Consider the following 20,896-nt stretch of genomic DNA (forward strand, 5'->3'; position numbering starts at 1 on the left):
ATTGAAAAACCCAGCAGAGCTCTTTTCCCGGTCACATTAAATTATAAGCATCATTATTACCAAAATTCACAAGGGACCATATTTCAAGGGCAGAGCTCACCACAAAAAGAGTAAACACAGCTCTTAGCTCTTAATGCTGCCATCCAAATATTGTCACTGATTGAGTGTGAACCATTATTAGGATGTAAGCAACGTCAAAACCTCTTTGGCTGAAAATGTTCTTTGCTGGTCAATTTGTTCCCAAAAAGTCATTTGTGTTCATTATTATCCTTTTATCGAGAAAACACCTGGTTGTGGGGCAAAAAGTAATTAAGTGGCAGGCTTTCTAATCAGCGCTCAGTCATCAGGACCAATTTGAGATAATACAAGCACAATGGGACCAAGAAGGCATATTCCTCTCCTTTGTAAAGAGAACATATTAATAAACAAAGCCTTGCTGTAATTATTTTTTCAAGTTAAAGGGAGGTCTGTCACTTAGTTAACTAAACAGATCGCCCTTAAATAGAACACAGGTATTTACATATCTTGATGTTTCTATGGATTACAATTTTTGATTTCAACCAGTCTAAAGCCAACCATACACGGATTGAAATTTGTCCGGTTCATCAGGGACTGGACAAATTTTATTTCATGTATGGGCTTCCTGGTTGTACACAAGTCGATTAATTGGTTTGCGTAAACCAGTCTGTCTGTTTTTCCCAAATGATAAGTGCCGCCAGCTTTAGCCGACAACACTAATCATTGTGTTCTGCCAGCAAGGAAGGCTCCTCCCGCCCCCCACTGGAAGAACACAATAGCACTGTGGGAGGGATTCCCTCATCAACACTGATTGTGTTGATGGAGGAATGGGGCAATTTTCTTTCCTTCCTTGCATAATAGTTGGCCTGCTTTTCACTAAAATTTAAACAAAGCATTTGCAACATTTTGTTTTTAGAAATGTCTCACCATTGTTTTGCAGCAGAAAAAAACATTTATTTTTCCACAGGTCACAGATTTACTGTATATAAAATGTTTATCACTGCATCAGATTCCAGCAATCATAAGACCCCTTTCACATTGAGGCGTTTTTCATGCGGTACATCGCTAAAAATAGCGCTGCTATACCGCATGAAAAAATCATGCCCTGCAAGCTTCAATGTGAAAGTCCGAAGGCTTTCACACTGAAGCAGTGCGGTAGCAGGAGCGCTCCAAAAGTCCTGCTAGCCGCATCTTTGGAGCGGTATAGGAGCAGGGTGTTTACCGCGCCTTCCCATTGAAATCAATGGAAAACCGCGGTAATACCGCCCGCAATGCGGGCCGTATTAACCCTTTTTTGGCTGCTAGTGGGGGTTAAAACCTCACCGCTAGCGCCCGAATATCGCGGTAAATACGACAGTATAGCGGCGCTAAAAATAGCGCGGCTATACCGTCACCGCACCTCCGCTGCCCAATGTGAAAGCAGCCTAAGACACTTCTTGATGTACTTCTACTATTTTATAATCTGAAATTCACATATGCTGTACAAAATATCCTCCCATGAGGCTGATATATTTGATGGTAAATGTATTGTTTAATAAAAGAAAACGAGAGAAAAAGTTCCAAAAAAAAAAAAAGGTTTAAATAATGTGTCTTTATCGCTCATACTCCAATATTAACAATCCATTTGACATTAAAGTGTATATAAACTCCAACACTAAATGTATTTTATTTGCTCCCTTTTGATATGTTAAGTATACCATTGAAAGTGTTTTATTATATTTGTACAAGTGAATATAAAAAAAAGTAGCTGTTCTTACAATAACTTAATATTTTTCTGTGTTCTCTGCCTCAACATTATCAGTTAGCTTTGTTCCCTGCTGTCTCTGTGGACTTCAAAATAGGTCTACCTGTTATTGGGAAGACAGGGAGGTGGAATGTAGTCCTAACATACTGCCTATCTTAGCGTGACAACTGTGATCAGTATGTACTCACCCTGGGACATGAAATGAGTTAAAGCAGTATTAAACTCAAAACCAAAAATGTAATATATTGCAGCTTACCAATCATTAGATGTGGTGGCTTAATTTGTTTACTTTGTTTAGGCTTTTATCTCAGTTTTGTTCCTGGTGATCTGGCCAGCAAAATACTTTCTGTATTACAGTGCCCCTACTCTAGATGGAGCACAGGGTGCACATTGGACAACAGAATTGGATAAAAAGATGCACTGGCAGATTTAGCAGACATAGTAACATACTGAAGCCAAGGTTTTACATAATTAAATAAATGAAAACTGCTTATTTTAAGCACCCCTGTCACTGTTATGATCACATTCCCTTCTCTTCTCAGCTGCATAAGAGCTGAGTGGAGAAGAGGCAGCAGGACACTGAGCTTGCTAGTGAATGGCTGTAGAGGGGGGGTGTCAGGAACATTTTAATTGGAGGAGAGTACATAGCTAGAGAACGGACCATGGGTGTGCTCCCCTGCTTGGAGTGGTCAGTTTTTTAATAGGAAAGCAGAGGGACTAGCAGGAACACCAGAGATTTCACACAAAGAAAGCAATACAAAAAGAACAGGATATTTTCTCATACAAGTATATGGTACATCAGGCTCATATCAGGAATATAAAGTTTTGGGGTAACAAATGCTTTAAGTGGTTTGTCTGATCCCTGTAACTGAGACATTTGCAAGAGAGTTTCCTCTTTTGGACACCGGACTTAATAATAAAAATAAGAAAGATTAAATAAGGAAACTGCTTTAATGGCAGGATTACCAGGTTAAAATAAAAGAAAAAAAAAGTGTGAAAATGGAAACTAATGCAGCTGCCACATCTAAGGACTGTTAAGGTGCAATACTACCAATTTTCTGGGGGTTAGAGATACACTTTAACTGTTTTTCATTAAGATCGTGAATTTATGCATGCTTTCAGTTATTTTTCTCCTGTGGAGATGTAAAACTTCAATTCTTAAATTCTACATCCTACAATAGTCGTACCTCTTGCACTAAGTGCCAAGTGAGTCCATGGTTTGTTGAATACTCCAACATCACTTGATTGTCCATATGTGGTGTAAACCGCTCACCACATCCCATTACCAAGTTAAACTGTATCATATAGGATGCTCCAATCTGCATGGACTGGGTTTCCACATAGCGGGTACTTGAAGATTGTTTTGAGTCTCCTGTGAAACTGATAATACAATGTAAATAAATTCAAAATGCGAATGGAACATCATAAAAGCAGAAGATTGTGACTGAAAAATACAGTCTAAATTTATAGAATTTATATTCTATATACAAATATAAGGGAAGCAACTGCACATGCGTTGAAAAGCTGCACCCACTAATAACAAATGTGATTCTTCGTACAGCTCTCCTCATGGGCTTCAGCGCTGATGGCCAACAATACAGTATATCTCTTTGGTTTACCCAAGATTATGATTACCTCACTTTTATGATTTTAGAAAATGTGTACATTTGGTTTGTTGGAAGTCAACATTTACATATTTATTTAAAACTAAACTGTGGTGCTGCACACACGCTTCTATCAGACAATTTGAGCTGCAAGGCAAGCTGCTATGCTGTGTTTTTTTTATTAGGCCAGAGTTGTATGGGAAACATGGGTCATGTTTATTTTAAACCCAGATTAAATATGGATCGTAAAAAAAACCAAAAAAAAACGAAAACTTAAGTAAAATAAAAATGTATCCAAAATTGATTGATTAATAAGTCATTATAGTGTCCTTGTGACAAACTTTTATTCTTGGAAATGTGCACAAAAATGGTGGCTCCTACATTCAGTCAATGGATTTTGGAAGTGAATAAGTTGTATAATTAGGAAGGAATATTTTCCACGAGTTGCTATCAATAATATAGAAAGAATCTTGTAATCTGCTCTAATTGTTCATCTTTGACAGGATTGAGATGATTTACATTTATAATATCTAAGATATTCTTTAGTAAGTTGACTCAGCATTTAACAATATCATAATATAAATTATATTTTGTTTTCAGTCTTGTTTTGTCTTTAAGCTAAATAACAAAAAAAGAAGCTATCTGCCTGTTCTAATATTTATTGCAGTTTTGTCATTTTCTTCACCGTACTCATTTTTGAGTGTAACGCTCTTCATAACTCACCTGATAAAATTATCAATAAAATAAAAGGGAGAAATTGTCCATGTTGCATGAAGATTTTCAAACAAGTTTGAAAATCTTGTTAGCAAAAAGCACTTCTGACCATCAGAACATTGGAGGTGGAATAGGATCTTTATAAGGCTGCCAGGTATGCGCAACATCCTACTTACTGCCATATTGTATAAAAACAACATGGAGGTGGATACAATACAGGAAGGAGAACTAACAAGTGAATGACCGACCTTTCATTAGTTCAAGAACAAAACAGCAGTACATACAGAGTCAAGCCCTGTACACACGGGCCAGAATCTCGGCAGGAAAAAACCCTTGTTTTTCCTGACGAGATTCTTGGCAAAAATCTCTTGCCGCCCGAGTGTACAGACTCTCCTTTCAAAAGAACCACGGTTCTCTTGAAAGGCAAGAACACAGTGACGTCATCGACTACGACGAGCATGCGCTCATCACATTTGATGCCGTCGTCGCCATCTTTCTGCACCCTACCTATGCCTAGGAAGCTACCCCGCATGCATCAGAGTCATTTCCACGGCGAAAGGTAAGTATACACACTCTCGGGTTTCTCGGCAGGAAAAATGCTGAGAATCTCACGACGAGAAAATTAGAGAACATGTTCTTTATTTTTCTCGTCTAGATTCTGGGCAGTTTTCTTGTCGAGAAACCTGAAAGCCTCGTACACACGCTCTGTATACTCGGCAAGAAAGCTCTGCCAGCAGTTTGCTTGCTGGTTCTTGCCAAGTAAACCGAGCGTGTGTACGAGGCTTAAGGATGGTTTGATTGTGGGATTTTTTTTAACCCTTCTATTTCCCCCTCTTTACCTGTACATCTAATATCCATCCTGTCTTTAGAGACCTATAGATTTTTCCCTCACCTCCCTTCCTGCACATCTGAATATTTACCCTTTACCTCCTTCTCCATTTGTGTATGACATATGTTGCTGCTGAATCTAGTACATCATTAGCCAGCTCCATGTTTTAACCACCTCAATACCAGCATGTTTATTAATTTCCATCAATGAATGTGGCAAAAATTAGATCATTAGATGACATTTTGGGGGTGTTTGTACTGTCCTGGCATTTTTATTTGATATGTTTTATAAAAAAATGTTTTTTTTTTAAAATGTTGGTTATTTTCTCTTCTATATAAAAAATAAAAACCCCAAGGTTATTGAATACCACCAAAATTAACCCCTTTCCCCTTGACAGTACGCAATAATGTGGCCCCACTGGACTGTGCTTTTTTTCCATGGGGCTGCATATATGCGTATCTGTCTTTGTGCTGGGAGTGTGCCACACAGTACGCTCCAAGCACAGAGACCAGGGTCTCAGCGGGAACCCCTGGTCCTGTACTAACGATCGGGACCTGGAACTCCTGATTTCTGGTTATCTGATCGCTGTGATAGCCTCGTATTGCTTATCCCAGTGATTAGTGACTTTAAAGCCTGCCTCTCTGTTTCTCTGTCTGTGAATGGAGAGGAAAGATACATCGTATCTCTCTCTTGCCATGCAGAGAGAGATAAACAGGCAACAGTGTGTGAAAAAAAATGAAAAATAAAGAAAAATTACATAGATCAAGGTTTGATCTACGTCATTGCAAGTGTTAGGGTTTGGGTCAGGTAAGGGTCAAAAGGCAATGTCAGGGTCAAGGGTCATGGTCAGTATATTTTGGGCAGGGTTAAAAAAAACATTTTATAAATTAGTATCCGTGTCAGTTAGTTTCAGTGTGTTTTAGGGTGGATAAAAAAGCAAAATGTGACAGTACTATGGGTACAAACAACAAATAACATACACATTTGTAGTATTGCTGCAATTGTCGTGAGCAGGAGAATTTGTTTTGGGTTGTTCTTTAGTGGTAGGTTATGGTAGTAACAAGAAATATACAGCTAAATTAAAAGAAATATTGAATTTTCAATTATTTTGGCCAGTTTTCCTTTGATAATAAAAAATAAACAGGAGATATTCATTACCATTTACAGTGAGGGAAAACAGTATTTGATCAGCTGTTGATTTTGTACGTTTGCCCACTGACAAAGAAATGATCGGTTTATAATTTTAATAGTAGGTTTATTTTAACACGTCAAATACGTTTTTCGGCATTAAGAAAAAACTTTGTTTTTTCCAACTTCATCATTAAAACGACGTTGCCCACACACTATCGCTTTAAAAAATTGCTCTAGCAAAGTGCGGTGACATACAACACGTACGACGGCACTATAAAGGGGAAGTTCCATGCTGATGACGCCACCCTTGGGGCTGCTTTAGCTGATTTCCTGTTAGTAAAAGACGATTCGCGCTTTTCTGTCTGTTACAGCGTGATGAATGTGCTTACTCCATTACGAATGGTGGTTTTACCAGAACGAGCGCTCCCATCTCATAACTTGCTTCTGAGCATGCGCGGGTTTTTAAACATCGTTTTAGCCCACACACGATCATTTTTTACAACCCGAAAAATGACATTGTTTAAAACGTTGCTAAAAAATGCAGCATGTTCGAAAAAAAATGTTGTCGTTTTTCAGAACCTGAAAAATGATGTGAAGCCCACACACGATCATTTTAAATGACATTTTTTAAAAACTTTGTTTTTTTCATGCTGAAAAATTATCGTGTGTACGCGGCATTAGAGACAGAATAATAACAAAAAAATTCAGAAAGAGGCATTTCAAAAAAGTTGAAAATTGATTTGCATTTTAATGAGTGAAATAAGTATTTGACTCCTTCGCAAAACATGACTTAGCACTTGGTGGCAAAACCCTTGTTGGCAATCACAGAGGTCAGATCAGTAGGGATTTTGTCCCACTCCTTTTTGCAGATCCTCTTCAAGTCGTTAAGGTTTTGAGGTAACGCGAACCTTTACCTCCCTCCACATATTTTCTATGGGATTAAGACTGCCTAAGCCACTCCAGAACCTTAATGTGCTTTTTCTTAAGCCACTTCTTTGTTGCCTTTGCCGTGTTTTTTGCATCATTGTCATGTTGGAATACCCATCCACGATCATTTTTAAATGCCCTGCCTTAGGGAAGGAGCTTCTCACCCAAGATTTGATGGTAAATGGCCCTGTCCATCGTCCCTTTGATGCAGTGAAGTTGTCCTATCCCCTTAGCAGAAAAACACAGCCAAAGCATAATGTTTCCACCTCCATGTTTGATGGTGGGGTTGGTGTTCTTGGGTTCATAGCAGCATTCCTCCTCCTCCAAACACAGTGAGTTCAGTTGATGCCAAAGAGCTAAGGGCCTGATCCACAAAAGGGATACGCCGGCGTATCTACTGATACGCCGTCGTATCCCTGTTTCTATCTATGGAACTGATCCACAGAATCAGTTTCTCATAGATAGGCAGAAGATCCGACATGTGTAAGGGACTTACACTGTCGGATCTTAGGATGCAGTACCGCAGCCGCCGCTGGGGGCATTTCTCGTCGAAATCCAGCGTCGGGTATGCAAATTAGCACTTAAGGAGATCCACGAAGCTTTTACGCTTCGTTTTTTCTCCGTAAGTATTAGTTTGCCGTCGCAAAATTAGGGCTGCTTTTACAAAGTGTAAAGTTAGTACTAGGGTTGTCCCGATACCGATACCAGTATCGGTATCGGGACCGATACCGAGTATTAGCGGGAGTACTCGTACTCCCGCTAATACCCCCGATACTAAAATAGAATACTCCCCCCCCCCCCCCGCCGCCAAAACCGCCGCCGCTACAACGTTAATCACCGCGGCACAGGGAACATTACAGACGGCTTTCGTTTGAACAGCTGTTTTCCCTGCTGCGCATAGACACTCCCCCTTGGACGGATCTGTCCAATCGCGAGCAAGGGGGAGTGTCTATGCGTAGCGGGGAAAACAGCTGTTCAAACGAACGCTGTCTGTAATGTTCCCCGCCGCGGTGATTAGGTACAGTAGGTACAGGGAACAATGGCTGGATTCACAGGGGACAATGGTTGGATTCACAGGGGACAATGGCTGGATTCACAGGGGACAATGGCTGGATTCACAGGGGAAAATGGCTGGATTCACAGGGGACAATGGCTGGATTCACAGGGGACAATGGCTGGATATACGGGGGACAATGACTGGATATACGGGGGACAATGGCTGGATATACGGGGGACAATGGCTGAATATACGGGGGACAATGGCTGGATATACAGGGGACAATGGCTGGATATACTGGGGACAATGGCTGGATATACAGGGGACAATGGCTGGATATACTGGGGACAATGGCTGTTATACAGGGGACAATGGCTGGATATACAGGGGACAATGGCTGTTATACAGGGGACAATGGCTGGATATACGGGGGACAATGGCTGGATATACGGGGGACAATGGCTGGATATACAGGGGACAATGGCTGGATATACAGGGGACAATGGCTGGATATACAGGGGACAATGGCTGGATATACAGGGGACAATGGCTGGATATACAGGGGACAATGGCTGGATATACAGGGGACAATGGCTGGATATACAGGGGACAATGGCTGGATATACTGGGGACAATGGCTGGATATACTGGGGACAATGGCTGTTATCTGACAAAGAAACAGCAGCGGTCATCTGTCTTACCCCTCTGTCACCATATGTGCATACAGCAGAAAATAATTATGGTATTGAACAACCTGTTCAGAGTGCTATCAGCATTATGAGAAGTGCAAAACAAAACATGTCTTATAATTCATTTTAGACAATATTCACTTAAAATAAGGGGGAAATAAAGCACATGGGGGCAGATCCACAAAGATCTGCCCCGGCGCATCATATCCGAGATACGCTACGCCGCCGTACCTTACCTGGCTTTAAATCGAATACATAAAGAATTTTCGCCGTAAGTTACGGTGGCGTAGTGTATCTCAAGCGGCGCAACGGCACGGAATTCAAATCGGCGATCAGGGGGCGTGTTTCATTTAAATGAAGCGCGCCCCCGCGCCGAATGAATTGCACATGCACCGTCCCTAAATTTCCCGCTGTGCATTGCGCTAAATGATGTCGCAAGGACGTCATATTTTTTAACATAGATGTGAATTACGTCCATCCCGATTCACGGACGACTTACGCAAAAAAAAAAAATTCGAAATAAACGCGGGATCGACGGCCATACTTAACATGGCAAGTCTAACTATACGACGCAAAACAGCAGCTTTAACTATACACCGGAAAAAGCCGACTAGAGACGACGTAAGAGAATGCAACGGGCGCGCGTACATTCGTGGATCGTCGGAAATAGCTAATTTGCATACGACGAGGATAACGACGAGAACTCCACCCAGCGGACGCTGAAGTATTGCATCTAAGATCCGAAGGCGTACAAAGCCATACGCCTGTCGGATCTAACCCAGATGCCGTTGTATCTTGTTTTAAGGATTCAAACCAAAGATACGACGTGGTAATTTGGCCTTGCTTTCAAAAATTGCAATCATATGCACCCATCAAACAGGTGTAGAAAGTTTGTTCTTTGGGTGTTGGTGGCACTTTCACACCGTAAACTTTTTTATTCTTCTTATTGTTTGAAGAAAAGAGATAGTACATACAACACAGAGCCTAAAGGGCATACCCAGGCTCAAAAGGTCACGGGGACCAACTAACTATACATAAACAACTGACTGACATTCCCAAACAAATTGTAATGATATGCACATGTCAAACCGGTGCAGAAAAATTGGTCTTTCGGTGTTAATTTTTCCCATGAAATCTACACCAAAAACATTCTTCCAGATGAAATCAACACCCACAACTTTAGGCAGCCTAGAAGTCCTGCTGATATTCCACATCTCAAAAACACTTATTCGGTGACATCGGCATCAGGGGCTTCATAGCTGCTGGTAATCCAGGACTGATTCATTTTGATAAAAGTCAGACGGTCCACGGAATCTGTGGACAGATGCGTTCTATGATCAGTAACAAAACCTCCAGCAGCACTGAATTCTGTTTGGAAAGAATGCTGGATGCAGAGAAGCCCAGCAGCTCAATAGCATACTGGGAAAGTTCTGGCCAGTGGCCTATTCTCATGACCCAATAAGCCAGTGGATCGTCGACTGGAAAGCTTTCCATCTCTGTTTTTACCCCTAGATAATCGCAGACACTGCAAATGGGATGTGGAAGCTGAGGACTAAAAAATTCAGAAATGCATCACTTAGGCGGACGCCTTCTCCACCGCTCCTCTCTTGACCAACAGAAGTCTCAAAACTACATTTTCCACGACACTGTTATCTACCAACATCAGGAAAAGTGTTTGATAAACTGCTCTTTAAGGTGTCCTCAAGAGATTTCCTCTTCTGCACTCTGTGGGGACGGGATGATTTATGAGACTTTTCCCTTATAACGGTGGTCAAGAAGGGTTGCCAACCAATAGTGATCCTTTTCCTTTATGCCTCGTATTCTTGGGTCCTTTCGCAGGCTTTGAAGTATGAAGGAGCCCATGCACCGCAAATTTGTGGAGGCATGAGAAGCAGACTCCTCAGAGTCACATAGTATTATAGTATCTGGAACTGTCTGCTCCCAGGCACGTACTACTTTCAAGGGTTATGCGGATGGAAAACCATCTCTTACTGTTTGACATATGTCTTCATTCTGCTTGAATGCCTTCGAAACTGCCAGAATCCTCCTCCTCCTCCTCTCTCTCCTCTTGTGTGTTCTGTGGCATAGAAACAATTGTGTCTGTGTTACTGATGCATGCATTGTCACGGCTCACCATCCTTGTGGCCTCCTCAAATGGTGACAGTACAGTGCATGCATCCTTTATGAGCAGCCATTGGCGTGAAAAAAAAGCTGAGCCAGCCTGAGCCTGTCGTTGTGCCATACTCACACAGGTACTTGTTGACGGGCCTCTGCTGCATTTGCAGTCGCTGCAACATTGCCAAAGTCAAGCTCCACCTGGTGGGCATGTCACAAATTAGGCAGGTTACGGGAAGGTGGAATTCCCGCTGAATTTCAGCCAACTGAGCACTGGCTGTGTATGACAGCCTAAAATGGCTACAGACTCTTCTGGCCTGCTTTAGCAGATCTTTCAACTCTGGTTACCTATTTAGAAAATGCTGTACCACCAAAGTGAGGACATGTGCCAGGCATGGCACATGTGTCAAATTTCCCTGTCTAAGGGTGGACAGGAGGTTTGTGCCATTATCACACATCACCATTCCTGGCTCCAGCTGGCGTTGTGTGAACCACCTCTGGGCCTGTCCCTGCAGAGCTGCAAGAATCTCTGCTTCAGTGTGGTTTCTGTCCCCTAGACACACCAGCTCAAGCACTGCATGGCACCTTTTAGTCATTAAATAGCCCTTTGAACGTTTAGGAGGTAATTGAGGTTCATAGGCCAAGCAGAGGACGGCATGGAGGAGGAGGAGGAGGCAGAGCTGACGAATCTGACATCATCACTGGCTGTATGGAGACATGAGGGCACAACAATCTGCAGCACTGTCTTGCATCCTTCCGAGTTGCAATCAGTTACCAAGTGTGCAGTGAACTAAATATATTGTCACTGGCCATGCTTGCTGGACCACCTGTTAGCAGTAACATGGACTTTGCGGCTGACTGCCTTGCCCAAAGATGCCACAACCTTGCCTTCCACGTGATGGTAGCGAGATGGAATGGCCTTACGTGAAAGAAATAGTGTCTGGGAACATGTCATTGTGGTACAGCACATTCTGCAAATTCACGGAAGGGGGCAGAATCCAGCAGGCGGAAAGGCAGAAGTTGTAGGGCAAGCAGCAAGCTTTCGTTTAGATGCAGGGCATGTGGGTGGCAGGGATTATATATTTTTTTCTGCTGCGGCAGATGGGTCAGAGAAATTTGCTGGAAACAGTCTACAGCTGGTGGTGTGCTGCTGGCAGATGTGCTGCAAGGACCTGGGACACCCTGCGCTATATCATCATCCCTGTCAGTGGAGGCTTCCAAGAGGACATGAGGTATAGCAGGGACAGACTGAGGCGAGTAAGGAGGAGGGACAGATTTGTGACCCTTTTGTGTGGCTTTTAGGAGCTCTTGCCAGAAGGCTAAGAGGTGGGAGGTTAAATGTCTTGTCAAGCATGTGGTACCCAAATGGTTGGTGTTTTTGCCAAACTTGATGTGCTTGAGACAAAGTTTGCAAATCGCAACAGTGCGATCGGCTGCACATGTACTAAAAAAGTCCAAGACAGCTGAGCTGTGGGTCGGGAGATAACAGCTCCACAATGTGATGGAAAAGGGTGGCTGCTCTCTACTCTTCCATATTAGCTGCCTCATTGGGGTTGTGCCTCACCCTCACTTTCCTCCTCTGCTCTATCCGGCATCCAAGTCGAGTCAGTGTCCTCATTATCATCATCTCCTCTATCCTCATTACAACCGGAGTCAACTTGGCAATCTGTTGTGGCTGGGAAAACATTACTACAAATTTGTGTACCAGTTTTCCCCCCTCTCTGTAGGCTCATGTTCCTGCATTCATCAACTTTAGAGTCAGAGCCAAAATCTGAATCGAGCAATGGCTGTGCATTATCAAGGAGCAAGTGGCTGACACTGTGTTCAAATAACTCCACTGACTCCTCCATGCCTGATGCTGGGGCTATGGCAGGAATAGCTGTGGACAAGGAGACAGGTTTTGCCACTATGGCAGCTGCAGGGGACTGCGCACTAGTCTCTGCTTGGGTGATGGAGGATGAGAAGGGTGAAAACAAGGACGGTTTAGTAAGCCAGTCCACCACCTCCTCTGCATGCTGTGGCTGGATTGCACGGGCAACATCACTAAACAGAGGAAATAATGCCCTGCTAGAGGTCTGACCATGTCCACCTTTGCCTGTGGACACATACACTGCTGGCCCCCTTACAGTGCCATGGGAACATCTGCCTCTCCTTGCTGTCCTCCCAGACATGATAGGGGAGTGGGGGGGGGGGGGTGCTTATTAAGAAAATGTAATAAAGATGTGTAAATGTGTACATGGATGCACTTTAATCAATGGAAATTGGTGTTTGGTGCACTTTAATTTGAGTATTCACAACACAGACACAATCCACGGATACACTATAATATACTGCAATATACTGTGTCAAACATGCAGTAACGCACAGAACTATATGGCTTTAAACTTGCTGTGACGCAATTAAATATATGACGTTAAACTTGCAGTAACGCACAGAACTATATGGCGTTAAACTTGCAGTAACGCACAGAACTATACAGCGTTAAACTTGCAGTAAAGCAATGAAATATACAGCGTTAAACTTGCAGTAATGCACAGAGCTATATGGTGTTAAACTTGCAGTAATACAATAAAATATACTGTGTTAAACGGTCACTACACTCACATTGACTGAACTATCCCTACATTCACACTAATATAAAGATGAATGGTCGCACTACACTCACACTGAACTATCCCTAGATGCACACTAAACTGATATTCTACACTGACAATAGAATCAGAATACTATACTATAGCACACTGTCTAATAGCACTGAACAGAGCCCTGTTCTATCTCTCTCCACACCACTATCACACTACAAATGGCCGCTATGGACAGAATACTTTTATAGTGTGGGGCGGGATTAAGAACAATGGGCTATGATTGGATACAGTCATCATGACAGAATTAAATCATGGCTCTGACCGTGCTCTGTGCCCTGATTGGGCGAAGCTTTTTTGCTTCAGCCAAATCAGGGCTTTCAATGCACTGTGTGGCGGTGCATTGTGGTCATTTGGCGAACTGTTTGCCCATCCTTATTCTGGATGGACTTTGGGAGTTTTAACCTGCAATCATCCTTCTTTATTCCCTTATTTATATAGGATATTGCCAGTTTTACACTGGACATTTTTCCTGGACTCATAGCAACAAATAAGACTCATAATAATAAAACCTATATAATAAAAAACCTATGATAAAACTAAACCCAGACTTATGCCCCGTACACACGATCGGAATTTCTGATGGAAAAAGTCCGACTGACTTTTTCCATCGTAAATTCCGACCGTGTGTATGCCCCATCGGATTATTTCCATCGGAAATTCCGAGGAATTCCATTGAGCGAGTGAGAAACTTATATAGCGCAACACCTGCAAACTAAATCGCCTCTGGGCGCTTTTAGATAGAGAACATTCCAATGTGATTTTGGTCGGACAAAGGTCTGACCGTGTGTATGGGGCTTTAGTTTCGAATACCAGAATATTCATTAAGCACATAATAACTTTAAATTGAGCATCAGAAAAGGTTAAATATTAGAATGAAAAGTTACTAATATTTTATAGCTCTTATTCTTTACCTATCAAAGGTTGAAAACTGAAAAAAATATTATTAAAAATGTAAATAATTAATATAGTCACAAAAACATTTTATAATATTAGAGTATTAAAGAAAAACTAGTCAGTTTACATATCAAAATGTAAGTCTTACCATAGTGTCCAATCATGTCCACAGTATGGCTGCACATTCCCCAAGTAAAAACCCAGAGACTGAGTAACATCCACTAAGTTAGTGAAGTCCAAGCTAATACTGTTAAAGAGTACAGATGTCATAATGATCTCATCAATGGCCCACACATCTTCCCCTTGACCAGAATGGTATGGCTGCCACCATCGAAACTGAATTCCAAATTGTTTGGCTTCTTCAGGCAGTTCCACAGATATTATCCTGAAAAAAATTAAAAGAAATCACACTTCAACTGAAACAGCTTGAGCAATGATTTAAAAATACATTACAATAAACAGTATGTGCTAGAAGGTTTATGTGTTTCAAATGATTTGTGTTATACTGCATATGTTATTTCTTTAATTTTAATTGCATGTCTATTAGTATTTTCTCTTATTTAATCTTTAACCACTTAAGACCCGTACCATTTTGCAGGTAAAGGACCTGGCCAGTTTTTGCTATTCGGCACTGCGTCGTTTTAACTGACAATTCCACGGTCGTGCCACGTGGCTACCAAATAAAATTGGTGTCCTTTTTTTCCCACAAATACAGCTTTCTTTTGGTGGTATTTGTTCACAAAATAGAGCGAAAATTTAAAAAAAACATGCAATATTTTTTACTTTTTGCTATAATAAATATCCCCCAAAAATATATAAAAAAAAATGTTTTTTCCTCAGTTTAGGCCGATACGTATTCTTTTACATATTTTTGGTAAAAAAAATCATAATAAGTGTTTATTGATTGGTTTGCGCAAAAGTTATAGCGTTTACAAAATAGGGGATAGTTTATGGCATTTTTATTAATATATTTTTTTTTACTAGTAATGGCGGCGATCAGCGTTTTTTTTCGTGACTGTGACATTATGGCGTACACATTTTTCACAGCGAAAAGTGCTATAAAAATACACTGATTACTGTGAAAATTACAATGGCAGTAAAGGGGTTAACCACTAGGGGGGCGCTAAGGGGTTAAGTGTGCCCTAAGGGAGTGATTCTTACTGTAGGGGGCGTGGCTGTAGGTGTGACGTCACTGATCGTCGTTCCCTATATCAGGCAACAGACGATCAGTGACACTGCCACACAGAAGAACGGACACCTCTCCCTGTTCTTCAGCTCCTGTGACCCGATCGCGGGACACTGGCGGCGATCGGGTCCGTGGGTCCCGTGGGCGCGGTTATGGAGCTTCGGACTGGGTTGCGAGCAGGCTTTGACCAACAATATGGTCCGGGGGTTAACCCCCGGACCATATTGTTGGTCAAAGACCAGAGCACTTTTTGCGTTTCGGCACTGCGTTGCTTTAACTGACAATTGCGCGGTCGTGCGATGTGGCTCCCAAACAAAATTGGCGTCCTTTTTTCCCCACAAATAGAGCTTTCTTTTGGTGGTATTTGATCACCTCTGCGGTTTTTAGTTTTTGCGCTATAAACAAAAATAAAGCGACAATTTTGAAAAAAATGAATATTTTTTACTTTTTGCTATAATAAATATCCCCTAAAAATATATATACAAAACATGTTTTTTCCTCAGTTTAGGCCGTTACAAATTCTTCTACATATTTTTCGTTAAAAAAAATCGCAATAAGCGTTTATTGATTGGTTTGCGCAAAAGTTATAGCGTTTACACCGGTCCCTAGTGGCCTGTGCGAGAGACGACGTATAGCTACGGGCTCTCGCGCAGGAGAACCGACCTGCCGCCGTAAAACGACGGCGGCTGGTCGGCAATTAGTTAAAGGCGACGTACCTGTACGTGCCTGTGCCCAGCCGTGCCATTCTGCTGACGTATATCGGCGTCTGGCGGTCCTTAAGTGGTTAACTACTTCAGCGCCGGACCATTTGGCTGCCAAATGACCGGCGAACTTTTTGCCATTCGGCATTGCGTCGCTTTAAATGACAATTGCGCGGTCGTGCGATGTGGCTCCCAAACAAAATTGACGTCCTTTTTTTCCCACAAATAGAGCTTTCTTTTGGTAGTATTTGATCACCTCTGCATTTTTTTTTTGGCGCTTTAAACAAAAATAGAGCACCAATTTTGAAAAAACACAATATCCCAATTTGTTTACTCAGTTAGACTGATATGTATTCTTCTACATATTATTGATATAAAAAAAACGCAATAAGCGTATATTAATTGCTTTGCGCAAAAAGTTATAGCGTCAACAAACTATGGGAAAGATTTATGGCATTTATATGGTGTTTTTTATTTATTTAATTTTTCTTTACTAGTGATAGCGGTGATCTGCGATTTTTTTGCGGTATTGCGACGTTGCAGCGGACAGGTCGGACGCCTTTTACACATTTTTGGGACCATTGACATTTACAGAGCGATCAGCGCTATAAATATGCACTGATTACTGGGTAAATGTCACTGGCAGGAAAGGGATTAACACTAGGGGGCGATCAAGGGGTTAAGTGTGTTCCCTATTGTGTGTTCTAACTATGAAGGAATGGGACTAACTAGGCGAGATGACAGATTGTGGTTTCGCACGCAGCACTCACGCGCCCTCTGGTGGCTCTCCTGGGCGAAGCCGTATATATGTACGGGATTTCGCCCAGGAGAGCCATTCTGCCACAGTAAATCTGCGTGAGCCGGTCGGGAACCGGTTAACCATGCAGGTGTGAGAGTCCAGGCCCTAAGGCTAATACACAGACCAGAGGTAAGCAGACAGACATGGAATGAAAGTATTACTGCAGATTCATGACAGAAGAATATTATGAAAACAGCTGAATGAGTGTTCAAGTGAACGAACCTTCAGCCACAGAGTACATTCTTTTTTTGTAAATGAACAGGGGTACAATGTACCACTTACTTATTCACATGGGGGTGGTATCTGGGGGCCCCCTTATTTTTAAAGAGCACTTTAAAAATACCCAGTGTTTAAGCTGTCTGCAGATACCCACAGGTTAAAGTGCCCAGCAGGCATAGGCGTGCACAGGGGGTGTGCCAGATGTGCCTAGGCACACCCTAATCACTACGTGCAATGACGATTCCTGCTATTGCCGGGCTTCCCCCTGTGTTGGCACCTTAGCCCCACAGTGCTACTGGCTTCTGTGGGGGATGTCTCAGGATAGAGAGTGGGTAAAGGGGCTAGTGAATATGCCAGTTGATGTCCCCTTTCCTTTTCTAAATTGAACACAGTGCTCACTGTGTCCATTCATAACTGAATTATAGTAAACTATGTTTACTATGCCTCAGTTTGTGAATGAACACTAAGCCACTCGGCAAAGAGCACTTTCCATTCATTCACTGCCCAGTGCAGCTGAGGGTGCAGCGAAAGGCATGTGTGTTTAAGCTTTGGGGTGCACACCCCAATGTAATAAGCTGTGCACACATATGCCAGCAGGTATCAGTCACTGGCTGTTAGGATGCTGGCGGGTGCTGGATCCTTAACAACTGGGATAAAGGTTTGTGGATAAAGGTTTAACATAAGTAAATAAATGCTAATCATTATAAGCATCCCTGCCAGTGCTAAATGGTCTAGCTCATCTCTAACTGCAAAAGAGCTATTCTGTTGAAAAACAACAGACTTACTGGCTGGAACACCAGATCAAAATAGAACAAATGAAAGCTGAATAAAATAAACAAATACAGTTGTCGGCTGTCCCTCCTGTACCCTGAAGTTGGTACTGGGAGCCTATAATGCGTTGGGACCGGAGCACCCAGCGAATTTGTCGGATATCTGATGAAGCTGACTTTCATCAGTCTTGCCTAAACACCATCAGTCAAAAATCCCACCGTGCCAAAACGCAGTGACGTAAAACACTACGACGAGTCGAAAAAAGTTCAATGCTATCGAGCATGCGTCGACTTGATTCTGAGCATGCATGGATTTTTAGCCAATGGAGTTCCACATAGACGATCAGATTTTTATATTATTTTTTTATCCATAGGAAAATATTTAAAACATGTTCTATTTTTTAACACGATGGAAAAAAGCCCACACACGATCAGTTTGTCCGACGAAAACAGTCCATCGGTCTGTTTTCATCGGACAAACCGATCATGTGTACACGGCTTTAAGGTTTGACTTCATATTATATGGTTTTGGTAAATCTGAAGACAAAAATCTGCTTATAATCTTCAGAAGAGAAAATTTGTAAGACGAGCTGTCTGCAGATTTTCGGATCGTTAGTACGGTGCTTTCGACAGCCGATTTGACTTTTTTATCAGACAAAAGCTGGATCTGCAGTCTATAAAAATTTTGTCGGATGTGAACTCAACGTCTGATTTTTAGATGGTCAGTACAGAAATCATCACACAAAACTCAAAAGTACAAACACGCATGCTCAGAATCAAGGAATGACCCAGAAAAGTTTGGTCTTGTAAACTACTGTTCGTAATCTAGAATTAACATTCGTGACGTGCCAATTAATAAAATTTCAAAATGCAGCACACATTCTCATCTTCTTTAATGGGATAATAATGAAGCTGTATTCCCCATCTTATTTTCGTATCGTGTGTACGAGGCTTTAGAGTTTTAATTGGTATGCAATCAGGCCCTTGAACTACATGGTTTTGGTAAATCTGAAGACAAAATCTGCAGAACATCTAATAGTGTGTATAGGGTTCTAAGATTAGATTAGGTTTCGACTGAACTTCCACTTTATAGGAGACTCTAAAGCCTTGTACACACGGTCACATTATTGGACGAATTTTCATCAGTTTTTTGTTGGATGCCAGTCTCAAATCAAAAGTGAAGAGGGTACTGCACCATCAGGAAGTTTTCTCATGGCAGGATTCAACGTCAAAAGTGACGTAATGTGTTAAATTGTTTTATATGTGTTCTTTCATTTCTGAGCATGCCTAGTCTTGCTCTTCAGATTTTTATTGTCAGAAAATCATACTAATGAAAATAAAAATCGGATGTTGTGGTCAGATCAGACTAAAAATATCCAAGCCTGCACATCCAGTTTTTGTCTGACGAAAATTCGTAATCAGCTGTCAAAAGCAGCATACTAACGAAAAGAAAATTGGCAGATCGTTCATCGGACAAAATTTTCTGACCGTGTATGGGCCTTTAGACCCCATACACACTTTACAACTTTTGTTGTCTGATTTCCTTTAGATTTACCAAAACCATGTAGTGGAAGGACCTGCCTGATTGCATACAAATTGAAACCCTTATGCCCTGTACACACAATCAGATATGGGATATTCCAATCATATGTGGGCCCCATCTGACATTTTTCGTCAGAGTTTAGAAATAGAACATAGGAACAAGTTCCTATCGTCTGTGTGGAACTCCAACGGAGAAAAACCCCACGCATGCTCAGAATCAAGTTAACGCATGCTCGGAAGCATTAAACTTTTCTCGGCTCGTCGTAGTCTTTTATGTCACCACTAAGTTTTGGACGGTCAGGATTTGGTCTGACAGTATGGATGCAAGACAGCTTGAACAGAATTCTGATGAAAAATTCCATCCGATTTTATCCCATCGGAAATTTTGATCGTGTGTACAGGGCATTAAGGTCTGACCTCATATATTCTCTGAAGAGAAAAAATCTACAGAAAAGTGTATAGTGTGTTTTCAGCTTAAAAATATGGTTATTGTACTGCTTATTCTTGAATCTTTCGGCACATGTCCAGGAGGTCAAGCACAAAATTCATATGCTGGTGCTTGGTATACAGAATCCAATGCAAAATAGTGAAATACATGTACTGACTTTTTCATATAACAGCATAGCTTTTAGTTTGGCACATGCACAGTCAATGCTTAGAAAGATATTTTTTTTTCTTTATGTTATTTTCTTTAAATTGCCATGTGCATTTATAAATGTGCCTTAGGGAAACAGTATGCATAACAGCAAAATTACCTGGATGTTCAATGCCATGGCAAATTAAGCACTAAACAAAGGCGTATGATCAACTAGACAAGTTAATAGATTATCGAGCATGTAAGAGAATGTTTGTTCACGTTCACTCACATATGTGGGCGTACAATTTAATTGTGAAGTTTAAAGCCCTTTTCACACATACAAGCCACATACAAGCCATTAATTTCATCAGTTCAGTCACGTCTTTTCAAAGAAAAAACAGATAAAGTTTTCATCAGTTTTTCATCAAGCTTTCATTAGGTGCGCATCAGTTTTTCATTATTTTCTCATCAGTTTATTTACATCCACTACCAATGCAAAAATGAATGGAAAACGTACCGTACGTGTCAGTTTACATCCGTTTTTCACCCGATCCATTTTTTAACAGAAGAAAAATAGAGCTTTGATCCATTAAAAAAAAACGGCGTTGATGGATGCGAATGTAAACTGATGTAAATGGATGATCATCCATTTACATCCGTTTTTCCATAGAGATGCATTGATGTCCATTTTTCATTTGTCAATTGATGGATAAAAACTGGACAAATGGGCAGCATGTGTGAAAGGGGCCTGACCCTGATCCTGCAGTTTAGCACTGCTCATGTTTATTCAATTTA

General features: G+C 41.5%; 1 protein-coding gene across 2 annotated transcripts in view; it reads right to left on the reverse strand.

Moving 5' to 3' along the window:
• The window catches only part of RELN (reelin), a 538,933-nt gene that overhangs the window by 179,884 nt on the left and 338,153 nt on the right, over positions 1-20,896 (reverse strand). For both annotated transcript variants that reach the window (XM_040343494.1, XM_040343493.1), the window contains exons 20-21: positions 14,456-14,692; positions 2,950-3,142 (exon numbers count right to left, since the gene is read on the reverse strand). In XM_040343494.1, coding sequence (XP_040199428.1) covers positions 2,950-3,142; positions 14,456-14,692 — 430 coding nt within the window. The remainder of the gene's footprint in view (positions 1-2,949; positions 3,143-14,455; positions 14,693-20,896) is intronic.

The sequence above is a fragment of the Rana temporaria genome, chromosome 3 (genome assembly GCF_905171775.1).
Source record: "Rana temporaria chromosome 3, aRanTem1.1, whole genome shotgun sequence".
Lineage (NCBI taxonomy): Eukaryota > Metazoa > Chordata > Amphibia > Anura > Ranidae > Rana > Rana temporaria.